This window comes from Gopherus evgoodei, chromosome 14 (genome assembly GCF_007399415.2).
Source record: "Gopherus evgoodei ecotype Sinaloan lineage chromosome 14, rGopEvg1_v1.p, whole genome shotgun sequence".
Taxonomy (NCBI): domain Eukaryota; kingdom Metazoa; phylum Chordata; order Testudines; family Testudinidae; genus Gopherus; species Gopherus evgoodei.
In genome coordinates, this window is record NC_044335.1 from 8,627,552 (window position 1) to 8,650,317 (window position 22,766).

The 22,766-nt window shown below is 51.2% G+C and overlaps 1 protein-coding gene across 1 annotated transcript in view; it reads left to right on the plus strand.

Annotated features, from left to right (window-relative positions):
* LAMA5 (laminin subunit alpha 5) overlaps window positions 1-22,766 on the plus strand; it is a 176,169-nt gene that overhangs the window by 97,890 nt on the left and 55,513 nt on the right. Inside the window, exons 9-23 of the mRNA XM_030533556.1 lie at window positions 329-419; window positions 1,152-1,286; window positions 1,759-1,821; window positions 3,898-4,038; window positions 5,794-5,931; window positions 6,831-6,965; window positions 7,931-8,065; window positions 11,695-11,832; window positions 12,142-12,194; window positions 12,452-12,551; window positions 13,148-13,200; window positions 15,592-15,697; window positions 16,436-16,535; window positions 16,988-17,144; window positions 19,896-20,034. Coding sequence (XP_030389416.1) covers window positions 329-419; window positions 1,152-1,286; window positions 1,759-1,821; window positions 3,898-4,038; window positions 5,794-5,931; window positions 6,831-6,965; window positions 7,931-8,065; window positions 11,695-11,832; window positions 12,142-12,194; window positions 12,452-12,551; window positions 13,148-13,200; window positions 15,592-15,697; window positions 16,436-16,535; window positions 16,988-17,144; window positions 19,896-20,034 — 1,684 coding nt within the window. The remainder of the gene's footprint in view (window positions 1-328; window positions 420-1,151; window positions 1,287-1,758; window positions 1,822-3,897; window positions 4,039-5,793; window positions 5,932-6,830; window positions 6,966-7,930; window positions 8,066-11,694; window positions 11,833-12,141; window positions 12,195-12,451; window positions 12,552-13,147; window positions 13,201-15,591; window positions 15,698-16,435; window positions 16,536-16,987; window positions 17,145-19,895; window positions 20,035-22,766) is intronic.

Sequence of the window (22,766 nt, forward strand, 5' to 3'; positions counted from 1 at the left end):
CATATAGTGGCATGGGACCCATGTAGTGCGCGACTAGCTGTGCTTTTACAAAATGGGTTACTTCTGTCTTCCTGAATGCAAGGCAGCTGGGAAACAAACTCGAAGCCAAAATATAGAGCTAAAACCCAGACCAGGTTTGGTGGAGGATTCACAAGGACTGAGATGCAACCCAACATCAGTGGACTTTTGAGCAATCGTTGTTCTTTCCTTTGTTTGCTTTCCTAATGTTACGCTGTTGTGAAGCTACCTGGTACTACAGTCTGGATGACCACATTTTCCTTCCTGATGGGCAGAGTAACTGATGCCCTCCTACTCAACTGTTTTTCAGCATCATACAACTGGCATCAACTGTGAGAGGTGCATCCCTGGATACTATAAATCCCCTGACCATTCGATAGACTCGCCCTACATTTGCTACCGTGAGTATGGCTGCCCTGCAAGCTAGAGACGCAGCTAGACTTTCATGTAATAGCTAGAGGAGAGCAGCCCACGCTGTTGAATGGTGGGGTGTTTGGTGCTGTGGACCATCAGGGGCTGATTGTCCAGCCAGCCTTAAAAAGTCCATGGGCATCTGTCTTGCATGCACAAACAGCCATTGGCTTGTGCAGAAGGGGTGCGTGTCTGTTGCTGTTGCAATCAGCTGTGAATCCACATTCAAAGGCCTGAAAGGGATGGAAATGTGGCCCCATCTGACCCAGTAGGGGATGATTTTCCGAAGCAGGAGACGCTCACGCACATCTCTATGGGAAACCCAGATCATTCTAGCAGCCTTGGTGGGTTTGGTTCTGCCACCTGGTTTGGTGGCTTTTGCCATGTTCACCAGAGCCCTAGCTGTAACGCAGCCAGAATGCCACCATTTCAGAAGCAAGATTGTGAGGGGCAGAGCCCAGCTTTTTTCAGCCTCACGACAGATCCTGCAATGCAGCAATTCGAGATGACTGCAGCAGCAGCAGCTCCACCAAGCTTGCACCATTTTAAAGAGACAGACACACCTTTTATTTTTGAAAGGGACTGAACTGTATGTATCTAAAACTTTCTCGCTAGGCTGCTAGCCTGGTTGTTGCAATTAGAAATCTCGTGTGAACACAGATTTGGGAAATGAAGGTCTCTCTCAATAATGGCAGCTCCCTGTGACTGCTCTCTCCCTGCAGGTTGTAATTGTGACTCAGAGTTCACCGATGGCACCTGTGAGGACCTCACTGGTCGCTGTTACTGCAAGCCAAATTACACCGGGGAGCTCTGCAATGCCTGCGCAGAGGGATACACAGACTTCCCACACTGCTATCGTAAGTGCCAAGTTTGCATAGGAGGGCTGTCAACGGGGATGTGTGGGAGCTAAAACTCCTCAGCTCCTGGTTCGTCAGAAACTAGAAGGATTGAAACCCTGTTTGTGCAAAGAGGCTGCCAGGAAGCCTAAAATTAGAGCTGCCAACTTTGTAGACAGTGCGTGGGCATCACACCTCTCTCCCTGTGCTGTTGTCAGCAAGCAGCACATGGTTCTCATATCAGTGGCACCTGGAATTGCAGACCAACCCAACACCTTGCTTTGGCAGGGAAGCTGGGGATTAGTGGGCAGTGGAGTCACTGGGCTAAATCCTGGATCTTCACCCCTCATTCTTCAAGTTGGGAAGAAGGTGACGTTTCGGGATCAGAAGGAATGTTATTTGTTTTTAAGTCGGTTCGGTTTTGGGCTAGTTCCAGTGTGGGGCTCAAACTGAGCACAGATGTAATGTTTGCAATGGCTCTTTCTCCCTACAGCTGTTCCAGCTTTCTCTCACAATGATACTGGAGAACAGGTGCTTCCGGCTGGACAGATAATAAGTAAGCCCTGCAGTTTTCCTTATCTCTTTTTGAGTTCATTCCATATACTGCAATTTATAATTATTATTAGTGTTCATAATCATTCTAGCACGCAGGTCCCAGCTGAGATCAGGGTCCCTCTCTGGTAGGCCCCGAAGAGTCGTGTTTGCTCAAAGGGTTTACAATTGCAATTGGCACAGCAAAGGGAGGGAGAAGGGAAATATTATTATTCTTGTCTTACAGGTAGGGGAATAGAGGCACAGAGCGGTTTTGCGCTTCATGCAGGAGTCTCTGGGGGAAGTTCTATGGCCTGTGTTATGCAGGAGGTCAGATCAGACTGTCATAATGATCCACTCTGGCCTTAAAATCTATGATTGCGGGACCTATCCAAGTTCACAGGGAATCTGTGGCAGGGCAGGAAACTGAGCCAGATGCTTCTTAGTCCCTGTCTCATGCCTTAGCCACAAAACCATCCTTTCCCTACATCTACATGTACTAATTTTCCTAGGCATCGGGGGAGTGTCTAAATCCTCTGTGCCAACACCTTTCACTGCTGCAAATCTGCCTTGTGCGGCATGTGCCTCTAATCTGAATGTGACTACGGTAGTTTAATGCTTGGCAGCAAACTTTGTAAAATCACTTTCTGTCTCTCTTGTGTCTGCGCTTGTATCCTTTCTCTTCCTCTCCCTCCAGCCTCTCTCTGGTAGAATTCTAACCCCTCAAGCTCATGACTCATCTCCCCCGTCTTTTTGGGACTCTCGGCTTTTCCCACAGACTTCTCCATTGTTTCACGTTTAATACAGATAACCTTTTTCTTCCCTCTGATATTTTAATCTCTGTTGTTTTCCAGGCAGGTTTTTCTTTGCTGGGCTGGAATCTCTCTTTCCCTCTGGTTCCCACCCCTTCCCCCCTTCTGCTTCCTCTCCCCATCTCTTCTCTTGACCCACCCCCTTTTCCTGGACAAGGGAGACCCAGGTACCAGGAGAATCCAACTTCACCGAGCTCTGCTGGATTAGCGCGCTCGTGCATCCCAGCTCTGAGGAATTCTGAAGTGCTGTTCAGCCTCAGGCTAATCAGAGTACACCCTGTAACTGCGAGGATGCTGCTGTGAGCCAGCCATTGAAACCTGGTGAAGCAGCTGCCTTGATTATCCGAAGGTTTAGGTCTTAGAGTAGCAGCCATGTTGTTCTGTATCTGCAAAAAGAACAGGAGTACTTGTGGCACCTTAGAGACGAACAAATTTATAAGAATATAAGCTTTTGTGGGCTACAGCCCACTTCATCAGATTCATAGAATGGAACATATAGTAAGAAGAGATATATATATACAGAGAACATGAAACGGTGGAAGTTGCCATACCAACTCTAAGAGGCTAATTAATTAAGATGAGCTATCATCAGCAGGAGAAAAAATAACTTTTGTAGTAGTGATAATCAAGATGGCCCATTTCAGACAGTTGACAAGAAGGTATGAGGATACTTAATATGGGGAAATAGATTCAATTTGTGTAATGATCTAGCCACTCCCAGTCTCTATTCAAGGCCAAGTTAATGGTACCTAGTTTGCAAATTAATTCCAGTTCAGCAGTTTCTCGTTGGAGTCTGTTTTTGAAGTTTTTCTATTGCAAAATTGCCACTTTTTAAGTCTGTTACTGAGTGACCAGAGAGGTTGAAGTGTTCTACTAGTTTTTGAATGTTATGATTCCTGATGTCAGATTTGTGTCCATTTATTCTTTTGCGTAGGGACTGTCCAGTTTGGCCAGTGTACATGGCAGAGGGGCATTGCTGGCACATGATGGCATATATCACATTGGTAGATGAGCAGGTGAACGAGCCCCTGATGGCGTGGCTGATGTGATTTGGGCAATGGGGCTGTTCTATAATGAATCATAACAATATCCTGTGAACAAAGCCTCATCCCCACTTACAGAAGGCATTCTAGCCAGAGCTGCTGCTGAGACACAGACAGAGAGTCACTGGCAGAACTGGGGTTTGAATCTAGAAGTTTCTGTCTTCCTGTGCTTTGCCCACGAGCCCAGACTGTCAGCTATGGAGATTTGTTAAGTGCCTTCTGTCGTTCCTGTCGTCCTCTTTGCAGACTGCGATTGCAACGCCGCTGGGACGGAAGGGAATGCCTGCCGCAAAGACTCTCAAAGGGGAATGTGTGTGTGCAAACCTAACTTCCAGGGAGCTCAGTGTGATCAATGTGCGCCCGGGCACTACGGACCCGGCTGCCAACGTGAGTGATTGGGGCCAATCGCGCCGGTTTTCTTGATGTTCTTGCAAATGCCTCTGGTGGCTGTTCTGAACCGGGCTGCTAGAAGCACGCGCCCCTCTCCCTGCTGGGAAAGGAGAATTCCTCAGTCCAGCTTCAAGTAACAAATTCCCATGACTTTTGCTGCGATTTGTCAGAACAGCCCTGACCTGGCTGGATTCCCTTGGCCTCGCTGGGGAACTCCGCAGGAATTCCCCATCAGTTCAACAGTGGGCTCAGACGCTCCTGTAGTACAGTGCATTATGGCCATTCCCACACGGTTTCTTCAACTGCTGAATGGATGAGGGGTCATTTTGGGTTACATTCCCCCCTCATATTCCCCCATTCAAATGTCAGTTGATTTTATATCTTTTCCTGCATCCTGAGAGGCTTTGGGGCTGCTCGGGGTTTAACACTGTTAGCAAAGGCCTGTGGAGTCGACACCTAGTGAGCTCCCAGGACTGAAATCCTAATGGGGAGCGGAGCCTTTTAGTTGTAATTCTCGCACACATGAGACTTCATTATTCTGGCCCGATCTTGGGAGATGAGTCAAATGCAGCCCCAAAGACAGCCCTGCTCATCCATCTGAGAAAACACCTTGATCTCTCCCCGTCCCTGAAACTCCTAATCCTTTTCTTTCTATCCCCCAACTCCCTATGACCAGCCTCCTCCAGCTCCATGGGGTCCTTCCACATGCTCCCCCTATCAAAAATGATTAGGGGACTGGAGCACATGACTTATGAGGAGAGGCTGAGGAACTGGGTTTGTTTAGTCTGCAGAAGAGAAGAATGAGGGGGGATTTGATAGCTGCCTTCAACTACCTGAAAGGGGTTCCAAAGAGGATGGATCTAGACTGTTCTCAGTGGTACCAGATGACAGAACAAGGAGTAATGGTCTCAAATTGCAGTGGCGGAGGTTTAGGTTGGATATTAGGAAAAACTTTTTAACTCGGAGGGTGGTGAAGCACTGAAATGAGTTCCCTAGGGAGGTGGTGGAATCTCTTTCCTTAGAGGTTTTTAAGGTCAGGCTTGACAAAGCCCTGGCTGGGATGATTTGGCTGGGATGATTTAGCTGGGAATTGGTCCTGCCTTGAGCAGGGGGTTGGACTAGATGATCTCCTGAGATCCTTTCCAATCCTGATATTCTATGATCCCTGACCTTTCTGCTTCCCCCAGGCTGATGGGCTGTTAATGAGGAGGCAGGACACCTGATGGAGTACAGGCAGGCTGGGGAGGAAAATTAGCTAAAGGCCTGGGCTTCCTTTCACTGCAGGGAGGAGACGCTTCTTGCTGATTCATAAAGGGGCCAAGAGCTTTAAGGTGGTGAATCTGGGGGCTTATTGCAGTGTCATGCCCACCAGCCATCCTGCAGAACTCCTCCTCAGGAACAGACATGCATTTCAGCTACAGATTCTAGTAAAACAGAGCTTTGGCTGCATGGCTTCACTGCCCTTCCTTGAAACACACCCCTCCCCAATCCCTGACCTCCACCCCCCACCCTGCAAAGTGCCCCAGGACACAAACCCTCTCCTCCCCCCGCCCCTAGAAGTTGCATTTGTATCATGAAATCTTGGCTTGCTACCCCAAAGAGTTTGAATCTGAGTAGCCTCTAATAGGAGGCCTGGTGCTGTGTTGGGATTAGCCAGGGCTGTGAAACAGCAAAGGTGCCTCCTACAATTCCCCCAGTGCCGCAGGGACTAGCAGGTCCAGCAGTTCACAGGGGCTCATTGTTCTTTTCCAGCATGCCAGTGTTCAGGCCCTGGCCAGTACGATGGCACCTGCGACAGCGAGACTGGCCAGTGCCTATGCCGATCTGGATTCGAAGGGTATTCGTGTAACCAGTGTGCACCCGGCTACTTCAGCTACCCTCTCTGCCAATGTGCGTAACTCCTCTTCCTTCTCAGATGTGTGTGTTGGAGGGGAGTGGGGATTCCCTGCTGTGGGGAGAGGTGGATGTTTACCCTCTGGACTTAGTATTATTTACTTGTGTTATGGCAGAAAGCACATTATACCTGACTGCAATTGCAGGACCTCCCCCCACAGCCTCCTGAGAGCAAATCACTTCTGTCTAGTCACTTACTGTTAGTTATTGTTTGTATTCTCAGAGCGCCTAGGAGCCCAGTCATAGCCCAGGACCCTGTTGCGCTAGGCACTGTGCAGATGCAGAACGAAAAAAACGCAAAAAACAGTCCCTGCCCCGAGGAGCTTACAGTCTAGGTATAAGACAGGACCAGTAGGTGGATACAGACAAATGGGAGAGAACAAGGAAACTGAGGCAATATTTGTCAGCGTGGTAGGCAGTCATCTCAGCCCACCAGCGATGGCATCGCAGCACAGGGGAGTTTTCAGGAGGGTTTTGAAGAAGGAAAATGCATTACTTGTGCTGCAGTTTATGTTGAGTTCCTCCCAAGGCTTGGGCAGCTGGGTGAAAATATAACCGATGGCAAGGGATACATCAGGGTCCAACTGGGAGGTGAGAGCTGACATCTCACTAGGCTGTGCGAGATGGTAGGTAGGGTTAGGATAGGCCATGAAGGGCCTTGAAAGTGAAGAGAAACCGTTTGTTTGATGTGATGGCGAAAAGGGAGCTAGCGGAGGGATGCAAACACTCGGTATTCAAGCCCCGAGCCGTGCACCCAACACTCATCTTGGGCACTTAGTGCCAACGTTCTCACTCTGGCGTAAAAATTTCCTCCCTGTTGCACCTTAAGCTTTACCCCGTGCTCTGGGTGACGTAGCTTCGGACCCCTTCCCCACTGGCTTTTCTCTGCTTTGCAGTGTGCGGGTGCAGTGCTGTTGGGACGCTGCCAGGAGGCTGCGACTCAGGCGGGAGATGTTTCTGTAGGCCTGAGTTTGATGGGCCCCGCTGTGATCAGTGCAGCATGGGATATCATTCCTATCCTCGTTGCCAAGGTATGGTGGAAACAGTGGCTGGTGGGGGCTGGGAGGAGATGCAGATGGGACTGAGTGTCAGCAGATGACAAAGAACTAGTGATTTTGAGTGCCTTGGTTTTTGGGTACTTGACTTGAGACCCCTGACTTGGGACCTGACTTACAGGAAGTGCTGAGCTCCCATCCTCTGAAAGTCACGACCCTTTTGAGGTGTTGTAAATTAGGCACTCAGAATCGCTAGTCACTTTTAAAATCTTGGCCCAGACCCCTTTGATTTACATTATAAACGATGCAGACTTGATCTGGATGTCATTAATGGTGTCTGTTTGGAACACAAAGCTGTCATTGTCAGTCTTTCTTGATGGAACTCCTGTTCTGATGATGTTTTCCAGCATATGTTTTTGTATTTACGCATTAACCTACTGAACTTCTTCCTGTTGGTGAGCTTTGAGTGGGCTGTAAAATCTTGGAGACTTTTTTCCTGTTTTGGCCATGACTTCAGGGAGAAGTATCCCATGGTACTGTGATGTTTTTTAAAAAGGGAATTCAGTTCTGGGGAACAGTCCCAAAGAGATCCCTTGGAACTGACTGATGGGTCTGCACAGATAGTGCTAGTACAGGTTTTACACTCTTGCTCTGCGCCATCTGTCAATCTCCTACTCTGTTCCAAAAGGACCACTTCTGTGGGTGGTCAGCCTCCGGGTCCCACCATAGATGCTGGCAAACGGGGCCAAATAAATGCAAACTGCAGTGAATTTTGTGTGTGCTTGTGAAGTGGGGATTTGTCCGCTGAGAACTGTCACCCAGTTCACCTGGATCACTGAATAGCCATTCAGCTGGAATGCTTTGGGTTGCTAGAAATGTGGGCTGGACTGACACAACTAATGATGCAGAGATTAAAAGACTCGGGTCTGATTATTTGTCTCTGTGCTCACTAGTTCCCCATCTCAAACGTCTTTTTTCATTTGTGTGCCCTTCTTTTGCAGCTTGCTCCTGTGATCCCCGGGGTTCGGTGGATAACAATTGTAGCCCAGCTGGTCAATGCCGGTGCCATTCTAACTACGCCGGGCACACCTGTAGCCAGTGTGCCCCAGGCTTCTATGGGTACCCCAGCTGCACATGTGAGTAACTCCCTTCACATGGAAGATTTTGCTTACGGTCTTGCAGAGCAGAAGCAATGTGTTCCAGACAGGAATGATACACGCTGCTACTTGCTTTGCCTTTACCTCACCCTGTTCTCTCCTCTCCCCAGGGCCCAGCTTTATGCTAGAATTCAGACTGGGTCTTTATTACAGGAGGAGTCCGTTTTTATTACTTACTAAATACATTATCCCACAAAAGTGTTTTCTCTTGCAGGTTGTGTCAATCGCTAATGCTAATGCAAAGGCCATGGAATCTGTCTCATAGAGTTCATTGATAATTGTTAGTTACAGGGACCCAGGTCTGCCCATTCTGGTGTCTCAGTCCCCAGATACATGGAGTGTTTTACGAACGGACCTGCAAAATACAATTTAGGAGCTGAATTTCCATGGGACATACCAAAATCCAGAATTAGAGCCCTATTCCCCCCAAAACTGATGCAGACCGAAGGAGAAATGCACACTGAATTACCCCAGTTTGTTCCAGTGTTTGGCCATCTCTAGGCAAGTAGCTTATTGAAGTAACATGTTTTGAGCTGTGCCGTGCTTTCAGAATGAAACACCAAACTGTATGTTCAGATTTCACTCAAAACCAAAGATTTAAGGTGGAATTCGCAAATCTATATCCCTCCACCTGGGCCGGGTTTCAGGTGCTGAGGGGGGATTTCTGGCCTCAAGTGAAAGCTGTGTAAAGCTCAGAGGTTTTGCATAATTTTGAGGTAAAGCCACCATTTCAGCTGCGTTCCCTGAGCACAACTCCAGGATGCAAACCCCATCAGAATCAAAACACAGGGCCGTTCTGACAGAGCTAGCCTGATAGTTCTCATGGCTCTAGCGCATCAAAGCTGTTCTTAACTGCTGACAATGAATGCTGGAAGACCTAGAGACTGAACCCACCAGCCCAGTTAAGGAAACACAGGCCTCCCTGGGGATTGTACCGAACCCCTTGCCAGCTTTGGACAGGCCAGGAAACGGCCGGCTTGTAAAGGGTTTATAAAATGTGATGAAGATCTTTTTAATTGCTCTGAAGGCCCATCTGCAAAATGTTAATACTTGTTTTTATCCCTTAGCCAGAAGGTTCAGTTGCAGCAGGTTTTTAATGCACACCTCCCAGTAACACCCTGCTCTCTGGATTCCCAAGCTGTGACATCACTCGGCTAGATCCTCTGCCAGGATCAGAATGCCCCTTGTGGGTATGTCTAAACTGTGATAAATGACCCATGGCTGTGGCTAGCCTGGGTCAGCTGACTCGGGCTCCTGGAGCTCGGGCTGCGGGGCTATAAAATTGCAGTGTAGACAGTCGGAGCCTGAATGTCTGCCCTGCAATTTTTAACCCTCCTGCCCGAGCCCCATGAGCCTCAGTCAGTCCCATGGACTTTTTATTGCAGTATAGATGTATCCAGAAAGTCCAGTGCTGCTGCCTGTACTCACAGTGAGTAGCCCCTTACTGTGTGTGCGAGCCCGCTGTATCTCGCTCTGCTCTGTTACACCAGCCTAAATCCACAGGAAGTCTGCTGAAGCCAGTGAGGCTACAGTCATGGAAAAGGGGTGAGAATTAAATGAGAATCAGGCCTGTTAATTTCACACAACTCCCCCATCCAACCCTGATTTTTGGTGGGTCTGCTTGTGTGGGGCCCCATCCAAAGCCAATTGGAGTCTTTCCACTGACTTCAAAGGGCTTTAGATCAAGCACATAGGGCAGTTCTACTCATTTTAATCATGCCCCTGCATTAGTGCAGGTGTCTGCAGTACAGTGTGTATTATTAACAATCCCCATCATGCCCTGGGCAGAATCTCCCTCTGCCCCTGCCACCAGTCAGACTGGAAAGCCAGATGTACACTTGTACCTCCCAGCAAGAATTTACACTCATTAAAAAATGTTCTGTGATACAATTTCCCTGAAGCGACAAAACAGCAGCATCATGCCTTTTGCACGGTGCTAAATGTAGACGCCTGGGTAGAGGCCAGCTGGCTTAGCGTTCACAGCAAAAAGTGATGCCGGCACTATGCCTTTGAAGGGGCTGGAGGCTTGGATCAAATTGTGTCTCTCGGGTGCAGCAGCCACTTATTTTTTCATCTAAAGAAATAGCTAAAGTGCAAACAGGATTTAAAAAATAGACGAACCGAGAGAGGGCAGGAAGCTGGAGTTTCAAAATTCTCCATTGTTTTTGCAGTACTAAGAATGTTTTGCTCTTAGAGGAGGCCAGTTAGGTGCCAGACATTTGCGCACTTACTAGAAATACATCCACAAGCGTCTGAGCAGTGACTGGAAGAGAGGGGGCTGAATCTGTCTGGGACCAGGCTGGTTGATGGCTGCACATCTGCTGAGTGACATTTAGGTTGAAAGGGCGGTGAGATTTTGATATGCGTTAGAGAGAAGCAGGTTGTTCAGGAGCGTAAGAACGGCCATACTGGTCAGACCAATGGCATATCTAGCCCAGGATCCTGTCTTCCCACAGTGACTGGTGCCAGATGCCATTGCACTGTTTGTCTCCTCTGAAGCAATTGTGAAGTGATCCATCCCCTGTCGTCCAGTCCCAGGTCCTGGCAGGAAGCAGCACAACCGTTTCCCAGCTCTTTTCCAGGAGTGTTTGTTCTAAATCAGCAAATATTCTTGCATCTGTGCTACTGGCTCATTACTACACGCTGGCCCATCCCGGTGTGCCATGTTCTGCGGGTGTTGTTTGAGAGCTCATGGTCCCAGGCCTTGACAACTGAATGCTGCTCTCAAATGTTGGGTGTAATTGGCCTTCACCATGAATGTGATGAACTATGTGGCTTTTGTTGTTCTCAGTAGCCTGTGTGCTTTTGGTTTTAATGGTCAAACACAGAATGTGAGAGGTGTGCATCCGCTGAAGTAAAACATTTGTGGTAATTAAACTTTATTCCTCATGTCTGTAGAGGTTTATTGATTGGCTGGTTTGGCTACAGAGAGAGTCAGGCAGAGAGGGTAGCTTAGTGCCCCTGTTTTTCTTCGATGGGCCAGGTTCCCCGCTGGACTACATCTCCCAGGATGCACCAGGGTGGCTCAGCAAGAGGGGGAGACTGGTGAATCATGGGAAATGTAGTCTAGCTGGGGAGTCCAGCCCATAGAGGTAAGATTGGTAGCATGAGGCAGTCAGAACTACAGTTTCCAGGAGGCACTGTGGTGGTATTTCCTAATCAAGGTTTTCGGGGGGAGGGGTTGATTTTGCAGTGGAAATCGGGAAATTTTGACAAATTATTTAAAAAGAAAAAGAAAAATTGGGTAAAAATGTTATTGGGGAGAAGAGAGGGGAGGGAACATTTTCTGAGCAGTTCTATGGACCGCATATAAGTCACTTACTGCCTTTGCGCTAACAGGGCTCAGTCTGGCTCTGGCGGTACTTCCTTATGCTTCCAGATTACTAGTCATGAGTTCAGTTCCTGCAGCTGCTGACTCAGTGGGAAGCTGTGTTATCTTATCCCCACTTTGAGACCTCTACCTGAAATGCACCAAGCATGATGGGAGTGTTTAAAGCACTAAGTTCCTGCTTTGTTCTTTTGTTGTTTAAAACACATCCTTTTATTTTAATCTGGGCCGTGAGAGGACTTACAGCTCTCAGCTCCCACCTTTCCCTGTTCACCTGCAGCTTGCCAGTGCTCCACAGAGGGCTCTCTCCACGGCACATGTGATCAGGAAACTGGACAGTGCAGCTGTCGCCCCAAAGTGGCTGGACTGCGCTGTGACACCTGCATGCCAGGGGCATATGGATTTCCACACTGCGAAGGTAGCATTGTCTTCCTCCTCCTCCTCCTCCTTCTCCTCTTCCTGCATGACTTGGTACAGCACATTCGTCTAGGGCTCCCCTTGATGCCCTCGAGCCCAGCTGCACCTACCGACCAGCACTCAAAACAGTGTTTTTAAAAACACACTAATAAATACACAGACCAGTCATCGACCCAGCGAAAGCTTAAATATAAAAGAAGCCTCCCCTCAATCTCCTCCATGAAAAGTTTCTCAGTGTGTACACACAGGACGACTCAAAGCATTAAGGGGTCTGTTTTAAACCTGCTACAAGCTGTGCTTTTCCTTGCAGTGGGCTCCTGTAACCCAGCAGGGTTAGCAACTGCAGACCCTTCCCTGTCTCCGGTGAGTACTTCATGTGTCCCTCAATCTCTTTGGGCTGTCTTGGGTTTAATTTCCTGCAAACCTCATTCGTTTTTCTTCCCTGGTCTCAGAATTTCCTACTGTGTTGCAGGACCTGCTCCAGATGCAGTGCAGAGAAAGGCAGCTTCCCACCCTGTAGAGCAGGAGGCCTCATCTGTCCCCTTAGCTGCAAGTTCTGTGATGCTGCTGGAGCCCCTGGCATTCTCGCCTAATCCTTGTTTTCATCCCCCTTTTTTCAGGGTTCCTGTGCGTGTCGGGCATATGTCGAAGGTCCAGCTTGTGACAGGTGCAAACCACTGTACTGGAACCTGACTCCAGATAACCCGTATGGATGCACAAGTAAGGGACTTGCATTATAAGAGGAGTCTTTTGGGGGCAGCCTGTTCATCTAGAGTTTTAAGAGCCAAACCTAGGCTTTGGGGGGCCATCTCCATTTCAGTAGACGTGATTCCCTTTTCTCCATTCCCATCATTTCCACCTTCAGTTATGGCACGAAACGTTAGCGTCCCAAGTGACGGGAGTGGTTTTGTAATCCACACTTAGCAGGAGGGATGGGCCAGACCTAGGACCCTTTTCAAAGAAATGGATCCAAGGATTTGTTTTGCCAGCTCTGCCAGGACCAAACTCAGACTTTACACAAATACAGGTTTCATGTGTGTAAAATGGGAATGTGCACGTGCAAACATCAGTGTGCAACATCCAGGGCAAGCGTGAGGCCAGCTGGAAATCCAGCCCTTAGTCTGTGCTACTTTGGTTAGTTTCCATCCAGAGCAGGAGCCAAGAACTGGTTTATTTCCTCTCTCCATCCGCTTGGCTTCTGTCATGTCTGGTTTCCTCTGCTGCAAGGAATGTTGGTGTCAATCTGAGAGTTTTTAATAGTCTCTCAATGGCTGGGTTGATTTCCTTACTCTCTCGTGCTCTTCTGCTCTCTTCAGGCTGCCAGTGTGATACCAAGGGCACCATCAGTGGAGTCGCAGAATGTCAGCAAGTAAGATCACTCCCAAAGGTTCCTATGGAGAATTAGATCCCCTCTTCCCCCGCCCCCTTGCTCCCGTTAGAGTTAGGAAAAGGCCCTTCATGTGTGTAATAGCTGGAGCTTTCCAAACCTGGCTCCCGCAGACCCACTCTCCGTTTACAGTGTCCTGTCCTGATGCTGTCTGCACCAGCAAGTTCTGGGTGCCCTTTGTCAAGCTGAAACTAGAGATTATTTATCCACATTGACCCCCTTGATCTTCTGCATCCTGTTGATGTGGCACAGCAGCCTGGACTTGCATAAGGACCTGGGCTTAGAGCAGGAGTGGGCAAACTTTTTGGCCCAAGGGCCACATTGGGGTTCCAAAACTATCTGGAAGGTGGGTAGGGAAGGCTGTGCCTCCCCAAACAGCCTGGCCCCTGCCCCCTCCCACTTCCTGCCCCCCTCAGAACCCCCGATCCATCCAACCCCCCCGCTTCTTGTCCCCTAACTGCCTCCTGGAACCCCAACAACCCCTATCCAACCTCCCCTGCTTCTTGTCCCCTAACTTCCCCTCCCGGGATTCCACCTCCTATCCAATCCCCCCTGCTCCCTGTCCCCGGACTGCCCCGACCCCTATCCACACCCCTACCCCTAGCCAGGCCCCTGGGACCCCACCGCCATCCAACCCACCCTGCTCCTTGTCCCCTGACCGCCCCCTCCCAGGACACCCTGCCCCTAACTGGCCCCCCTGGAACCCCACCCCCTATCCAACCCCTCCGCCCCCCAAGCTCGCTTCCAAGTGCATCCCTGCGAACGTGGGCAGAGTACTCAGGAGGAGCAGGGGCAGCCACGCAGCCAAAGAGAAGCGGCGATTTCCTCTTCAAAGCACCGTTTCTCTCAGGAGGGCACTGGGTGGCTGTGCAGCCAGCCGGAGAGAAGCAGCGCTGAAGGGGAAACTGCCGCTTCTGTCTGTCCGGTTGCAAGGCCACCCGGTGTCCTCCTGAGTCCTCCAGCTGTGTTCCCCGCGTTTCCACCACCCACACCGCCCGCCTACTCTCCGGAGGCTGTGGGTGAGCCTCCCTCCCTGCTCTCCTGCCCAACGTGCCCCTGTGGCATGGCAAGGTGAAGCTGCGGGTGGGAGGGGACAGCGGGGGGTGGGGAGAACGGGAGCTAGCCTCCCCAGCCGGGACCTCAGGGGCCAGGCAGGATGTGGCCCGCAGGCTGTAGTTTGCCCACGTCTGGTTTAGAGCCTACATCAGGAATGAGGAAAGAAGACGTAACTTATTCAGCGTTTTTGCTTTGGCCTATGAGAAACGAAAGAGTCATGTTGTTGTGTGTATTGTAATAGCACCTAAGGACCAGGGCCCTATTGTGCTAGGTGCTGTACAACAAAAAGACCCTACCCCAAAGAATTTGCAACCTTACTATGTAGTAGTGCGCTCAGAGCCCACGCTAGCTGGAAAGTCTTTGGCAGAAGCCTCGGAGGGAGGCTGCAGAGTTGTTTGACAAGCGTGGCAGGCGTGCATTCTTCTCAGTAGCCGTCACGGTCTTTGTAACATCTGTGGGCTTGGGGAAGAGTAAAGGCCTCTGAATAATATGATGGACCTCAGCTACATCCAGCTGCCTATGGGCTTGATGAAGACTGTGTTTTCCCATTTCCCATCCCAAGGAATGTTCCACGGTCGCTTTTGTTAAGGGATCATCGCTAAAGTCTTGTCAAGAGTGGAAATTATAGCCAGTGGTGGTCTTGCACCGAGACAGCTATACTAGTGCAGACCCCTGTGCCTGTGTAAATCATGATTTGCTCTGGCCCCAGCCCCCTTTCACACCAGAGCAGTGTAGCTACAATGGTGTAGCTGTAACGGCATAGACACCCCTCAGTGAGGCAAGGCCAAATTATCTCCCCAAGGGAGCTCATGCAGTGCCTGCCTGCCCGCCCTAGGTAAATGGCTTCGCTCTCCATAGTCTGTGGCAATGGGCAGATTATGACAAGGTTTTAGCGGTTTGTAAGAGCAGTCCCTTCTTGTACATTCACCATGCTGTTAAATAGTCTAACCGGAGCTATTGACACTATTATTTATTGGCTGCATTATGGGAGCGCTTACGAGCCCTCCCCATGGACCTGGACCCACCCCATTGTGTTAGTGTCTGTGCGCCTCGCAGTCGTTACTGGTTTTCTCCTCACAACACCCTGTGAGGTAGGGTAGTGCTGTTAGCTCACTGTGTAGGGGGGAGCTGAGTCACACGCTTGCCTAGGGAAGCTCTGACAGAGTTGGGGATTGAATCTGGGTCTCCAGAGTGCCAGACCTTTGCCCTGACCACTGCACCATCCTTCCTCTCTCAAATGCTGGTTTGGTTGTGCTGAGTGTTGAGGAGGGGCAGAGCCACGCCCATGGGGCACTGACTGACTTGGCTGTCTCCTAGGGCAATGGGCAGTGTTTCTGCAAACCCAGCATCTGTGGCCAGTTGTGCTCCACGTGTAAGGACGGATACTTCAACCTGGACCATGCAAATTACTTTGGCTGCCAAGGTGGGTACCCTTCTCTCTTTCATGAGGTGCTAGATCTGCCAGCTGATGGAAAACAGGACAGAGGAGCCAGTCCCTGGAGCTGCCTGTCTGGGTTCTGTGGGACAAGAGTACTGAGGCCTGGAAAGCAAAACGGATGAGAACAGGGGGTTGGGCTGTTCTTCCAGAAGTGATAGAATTGAGCACCTGATTTAGACCCATTGTACGTCCCCGGTGTGGATCAGATGATTCACTCCCCTCCCACTGAGGACGGGAGGGAAACCAGGTGAGGGTGGATGCCTGGAGATTACTTCTTGCTTTACAAGCTTGTACTTCTGTTTCCCTGTGTGCACATTAATGCTGGTGGTGAGGAGTGAAGCAGCAGAGGCTGAAGTTGCCTGTCGCCCTGCACTATGCTCTCCCCATCAGTGGTGTGTTATGGGGTGGCGGTGCTGGGAGATAGGCAGTGAGCAGGGCTGCTGAAGGGGGTTGGGTTTAGAGGCCTGGTCGGAGCTCAGAGGGCTCACTGAGAGAATTCGCAGGCCTGCGTTCTTCTCAGCAGCCACCAGCAGTCTTCAAATAGCTCAGCACTGCGATGGAAGAGAAGCTGATCCAAGTGGGGTCCAAGCCAACATGAAAACGGATACAATGGAATAAAAATAGAGCCCTCGGCAGCTCCTCCCTTCGGTGCGCGGCTTTGATTAGTGCTATTCGGAGCTTGTTAACGTCAGTGGAATGTAAACACGTGCTTCCTGTCCACAGGCTGCCGGTGCGACGTTGGTGGGTCCATCGGGCCGGCGTGCGAGGCGAGGACCGGAGCCTGTCACTGCAGGCAGAACACCCAAGGCCCAACATGCACCCTGTAAGAGCCCAGCTGCCACCACAGAGCTGCTTGACGCATTCGCTCCTTGTTCCATTAGCTGGAGACTTCTCCAGCACCCCCTACTCCCCGGCTAGGGGGGCCATGGCCTTAGAACGCTGGAGGCTGCGTGCCTCCTGTCCCTTGCCACTGCAACCACTACCACATACCTACACACGAGCATGTTCACCCCTTGTTGGGGACTCTCCTCTCCAGCCTCTTCCCTCCCTAAACAGCTGGAAAGAAGTAAACTCTGCTCCAGTTTTTCTCCCCATTATTGGGAAGAGGGAGTCCCATGCAGTGTTGATATGGAGCTAGCAGCTGCAGACACCATTCTGTCTGGCTGTGTCCTGGAGGGCCCCCGAGAAGCCAGCAATTATGAAAGTAGCATGAAGTAAGTTCCCCGGTCTGTGGAAACCAGGCTTGTAATTCTATCTATTGACTCTCTTCCCCAGGCCTACGAGGGACCATTATTTCCCTGACCTCCACCACCTGAAATTTGAATTGGAAGAGGGCACCACGCTAGATGGCCGGGCTGTTCGCTTTGGCTACAACCCCCTGGAGTTTGAGAATTTCAGCTGGAGAGGATACGCTCAGATGTCTCCCATTCAGGTATGATTTACGGGCCTGGCCCCAGCCTGTGCTCCCTACCAGGAGAGGACGCAGAATGCTAACCATTTGATGTGCTGTAGACACGTGTATTGTTTTAACCCAAAGAGTAGCTCTAAACCCAAGGTCATGTGGTGGCCAAAACAAACAGTGCAGTGTAAATATAGTCTGTTTGTGCAGATATTTCCTGTAGCATTAGGGACAGAACAGACTGATGAGAGGAGAGATCCTAATTCAGGAAGCCCTGCTCAGGAGGTCAGCCTAGAGCAAGAGTCTCAAACTCCCAGCCCGCGGGCCAGAACCTCCCCAATGTGGCCCGCGGGGCTCCAGCAGTTTTGGGGCTGGGTCTCTTCCTTGGCCTCACCTGCTGCCCCTGGGTGTTCCCCCTCTACCTCCCCAGGCCATTTACAATGGCCTGGGACCCCAGCAGTGCGCAGGAGCTGAGCAGTGTCTGCCTGCTCGCTCTACACATCTGCCGGCCCCTCCCTGCGGCCCTGGGGCAGGGCTGTGCCTCCACACACTTCCCCTGCCCCAAGCACCCCTGCGGCCAATGGGAAGCTGCGGGGGTGGTGCCTGGGTACAGCAGTGCATGGAGGCCCCCCGTCCCACCCCGCCTTGGAGCCCCAGGTAAGCGCTTCACCCCCTGACCCTCTCCCAAAGCCTGCTCCTCCAGCCCCTCCCACCCCCAAACTCTCTCCCAGAGCCTGCATCCCCTCCCATACCCTCGCAGTCCCCAAACTCCATCCCAGAGCCTGCAACCCTACTCCCTCCTCCTGCACCCCCATCCCCTGCCCCAGCCCAGAGCCTGCACCCAAACTCCATCCCAGAGCCTGTACCCTAATCCCCTGCCCCAGACCTCCTCCCTCACCCAAACTTCCTCCCAGAGCCTAAGGCAGGTGGGGGGCAGACTTGAGGGTGTGGTGTTCTGGGCAGCATGAGTGACATCATTGGTCTGCTGGAAGGATTTGAGGCCTGGCACTGGTCCTAAGGTAAAATGAGTTTGAAACCCCTGGGCTAGAGGATTGCAGTGGTCCCTTCTGGCTGTATGATCTACGTATCCTAATTCAGTTAGTGGGAAGTCTCTTACGGGGCTTTCTCTGTACAATGTCTGCAGGTTTCCTTGGGGCCCTTTCACCTGCTCTTCTCTTTCCTGCCACACACTATGTAACCCCCTCTCCCCGACCCCAAAAAGGAAGCCACTCCTCCCCCGTTACTACATGCAGCTTACGCCCTTTGTGGCTACTTTGCCTGGACTGCTGTTGGGTGTAGATGATTTTCTACATGGTCCCTAGGGGTGAGGCTGTAACATCCACTCACACTGCTCCCTCCAGCTTTTCCCTTTGTGAACCTTTCTTCTGCACGGCCCCTATCAGAATGTTTAGCGTGTGTCGGGGGCCTAGGGGGGCTATATAGCAGCCATACAGGTTTGTCCTGTGTAGCAGATTCTTTATCCTGACCCTTGCTCTCTCCACCTACAGCTAGAATAGTCTTCGCTTTGCTTTGTTGCTAGGCTAGGCTGGGTTTTCAAAGGGGCTGAAGGGAGTTAATCACCAGATTTCCACTAAATTCTGGTGGGAGCTGGACGCCTAACTCCTCCGGATTCCTTTTGAAAATCCCAGGCCGAGCAACCAGAGACTGTTAAGTGGGTTGTTCACTTGGCTGCTGGTTTTGTTTGGTATCCACTGGCTGCATTAGAGACTCCACTGGGCGTTGAATGTCGGGCAGGTGTGTGGTTTTTGTGTCGGCAGGCCCCTTTTCCGTGCGAGGTCATTCCAATGTGTCCTCTAGCGGGACGCTCAGGCTGTGACCTTGGAGCTTTCACCCTAAAACTAGTCTTTAACGTCCCTTGCCAGTATCTTTTCTCAAGGGAACGGCCCTCCTTTATCGCAGCCAGTTGATCATGCCCATGGAGGGTTTGCTTGGCAAACCTCCACTTGGTACCTGGCACAGGAAAGCACTTAAGCATGTGCTTAGATCCCATGAACGTCAATAGGACTTTAGCATGTGCTTCATGTTAAGTGCATGCTCACGTGCTTTCCTAGACGGGGCTGCTTTTCTGAATCAAGGCCACATGGCAGCTCTTCAGTAAGTGGACACATCTCTCGGGGGTGTCCTCAGTTGGTATTGCTAGTTGTTAGCATTTCAAGTGGTGGAGAGAACCACGTGATTTCCACTTGCAGCCTCTCTGTGGACATTTGGGTGGCGAACCCATGAGCACAGAGACAGATGGCCTTGGAGCCGCCCATGGGCTGACTGTATACAAAGCACCAAACCCATGTTATGTTAATAATGGAGCCAAGCCTTTTGTTAAAGTAACCTCTTTCCCTAGCTTGGAATAAGCCCCCCCCACCAAACAGCACCCCTCCATGCTAGCCAGCTTCCATTCCAAAGTTGACGGCTAGGAAGGCTCCCCAGTTAAACGCTATGGCCAAGCAATCTAAACGCTAGTGTGTGAGTTGTCAGATAGCAGAGCTGCTCTCCCGGTGCATGCCCCCTGCCTCACCTCTCCCGCTCACCCACCTGTGGAGAGGGAAGAGGATAGGTGGATGCTTGTAAAGTGCACGTGGTAGCACGTGTGCAATGTCTTCTCCTGCTGCCTTTTTCATGCTGTTAGGCTGCGTGGCTGCTTGACTCCTCCTGCGCTGTGGCATGGTGCTTTGGGAGCAGTCCCCTGAGCTGCTGCGCTGGGGCTGTTGGCGGTGGAGGTGATTTAAGGTGTTGCTCTGCTTCTCTCCCCTTTCTCTCTCCCACCAGCCCAAGGTAGTGGTGACTCTCAATGTGACCTCCCCTGACCTGTTCCGCATCGTCTTTCGCTACGTCAACCGGGGGCCGGCCAATGTGGAAGGGAGGGTCTCAGTCCTTGAGGAAGGAAAGTTTAATGTTTGTGGCAACTGTAAGTGCATTTCTCACTCTAAGACTAACCAAAACATCCCCGTTTTCTGCAAACCACCCCTCCAAAACACCACCCATTGGGACCTTCTGAGCTCCTCCAGTGTGCCAGCCCTTGCTGCGTTGGCAGCTGCTCCCCTGTGTCATGCAGAGGGGAGGGGAACTAGAGCGAGAGGCAGGTAGGCAGGCAGGCAGGTAGGTACCGCTCTCCCACAGGATGGGTGATGGGCCCAGCGCCGGCCCCACAGTGATGTGTGCCCAATGTGCTTTTGCTTTTTGCAGAGTAAAGTCAGAGTCATGGTAGACGTGAAGGAGGCAGAGCTCTATCTATTCCATGTCATCCTGAGGTATATTAATTCAGGAGGTGCCACTGTGTATGGCAAAATTACAGCTTATCAGCCACGAAGGAGAGGTAAGGGTCCCATGCTGCTCCGCGTGCCACTGCTGCTTCCTCCCTTCCCCCCGCAGTCTCCTGCGGACATCTCCGTACAGCTTTACTCTGGAACTTCTGCCCTCCAAAGCTGGAGGCTGGACCAAGGCGGCACTTCCCCCATTTAACAAGCCAGCACCGCAGCGATCCCCGGCCATGACCCCAAGGGGAGCGCGCTTGTCGACTCGGCCAGTGTGGGAGGAGGCAGCATAACGTTTAGATGAGGCTTGCTTGCCTAGTGCCCCCAAAGGGACAGGACGGCCCGGAAGGCCCTTGCAGAGCCTAAGAGGAGTAGCTACACGTCCAAGATGGGCCACACAGGTGGAACCAGATCTGAACGCCAGCATCCGGACCTGGGCTTTATTTTTCAGGTCCCATCTGTCACTGCCAGTTGGTGAATGAAGTGCCGGGACATGCAGGAGGGGGGTGCGCTTTGCCTGTCCGTGTGCTCCTTGCAGCCGCCTTCTATCATCAGAGCACATCACCTTGTATTTTAAAGCCAGAGGCAGTAGCAGGAGTCCAGATTCCCCCTTCCTGATTCATAAGGGCATGGCGGAAGAGCCTGGTTTGGGGCCTTTGGGAAGTGCCAGGTGGCCTGGCCTGGCAGGTGTTTAACGGGGTTTCCCGTTGCATTTTGGCAGTCGCTCTAAGCTGGCTGCACAGGCTCCGATAACCCATCCTGTACAGGCGGGGAAAGGAAGAGCCAGCAAAGACAGCGTGAAAGGCACAGAGACCCACGTTTTATATGTACCAGGAATCAGCAGCGTGTAGGCAAGAGCACACTGGGACAGATGATTTTGTTTTTGTTTTGTTTTTTGTGGAAGAGGATAAAAGGGCTTTACCTCCCTGCTAACTGACATGCACAGGCACGTGCACACAGCCTACTGTTAATGTCTCCTCTCAGCTAGGCCAGGAGATGGGAACTGGCGTTCGCCCCAGTCATTGGCTGTCTCTTTTCTGGCAACTCAGGGCCTGTCTGCTTCTTCCCTGGGCTGTTACCCAAGCAGCAACTTTCTCTTTTCTGGCAGCTGATGCCCAGGAATGAGCATTGTCATGCCTGACCTGAGTGCCAATCCTCCGGAAGCGCTTTGCTTCACCAGTGCCGCCTTCTCTCTGAGCCTCTCTGCTGCTCTCCCTTCCCCACAATGCACGATTTGCTGGGGGGCTCCTCTCCCTCAGGCAGGGTGATGTGGCAAGTGCCTCGGAGGGGCAGGAGACTCTAGAAGAGCAGCTGGGCATTGCCTCTGGCCCTCCTGCACTCCCAAGCTTGGATCCACTGTCATACCCCCATGGCAGCTTGCAGCACTGCCACCAAGGTATTCCAGGCAGCCAGCTACTGATTGTGTCCCTTCTGGAACAGTCCCATAGGACTGCATAGACCAGGACTGCTTTTTATAGGATGGTTCAATAAACCCTATAGAAAAGTTGTCCCTTTCTATTAAATTCTGTAGAGCCTTATTGGCATGGCCCCTATTGAACCCTATAGGTTGGTTTTCCATAAGGAATGACTTGGAACTGAGTCAGGTTTATCTTTCCCTGCCCACCCTACTCATGCCAGGATGACGAAGTGATATCTGGTTTCTGCAGCATGGCAAGCGCTCAGCCCGGTGAGGAAGAGGAGCAGTAAAATTCTGCTCCAGCCTTTGGTCGCGTCTACCTTTTGCATTCACTTTTCTGAAGAGCGAGTCTCTGCAACCTCTTGATGCCACATGTTTTTCTGGCAAAATTGCATCTGCAGGTTTTTGTCATACGCGGGAACTCCAGCGTCCATGTGCAAAGTGCATTTGCTGACAGAGGTTGGCTAATCTATCTCTGCAGGGAAGTTCTTGAGTTGGCAAGTACGTAGAAAATTGCCGTTCCTGTAGAGGGTGGTGTGAGGCCCCTTCGACAATCTGTCCCAAGAAAGCCAGCAAGTTTCAAAGCCAGCTGCAGTAATTTCTTCCTCAGGAGAACTAGCCCAGTGTGGCAGCTCTCACAGAGACCTTGCAAGAGAAAGGCACTGCACCCGCCCTGGCATGTCTTCCCATCTGCTCTCATGCTGCCAAACCCAGCTTTGCAAAGCCTGCGCAACTGCACCCTCAGCGTGAGCTACAGTCCGTCTCTACTCATTCGTTGTCAGCTGCATTCTTTTTCAAGGAGCCAGGTTGGGCATGGCTGGTGCTGTCCTGTTTGGTACCGTCATGAGGATTCCCAGTCTAATGGTTAAAAAACAGGGCTGGGAGGTACAAAACTGGTGTTCCCTGCCATTGACTTGCATTATGACCCGGAACAAATCGCTTGACCTCTGTATCTCAGTTTCACAGCCT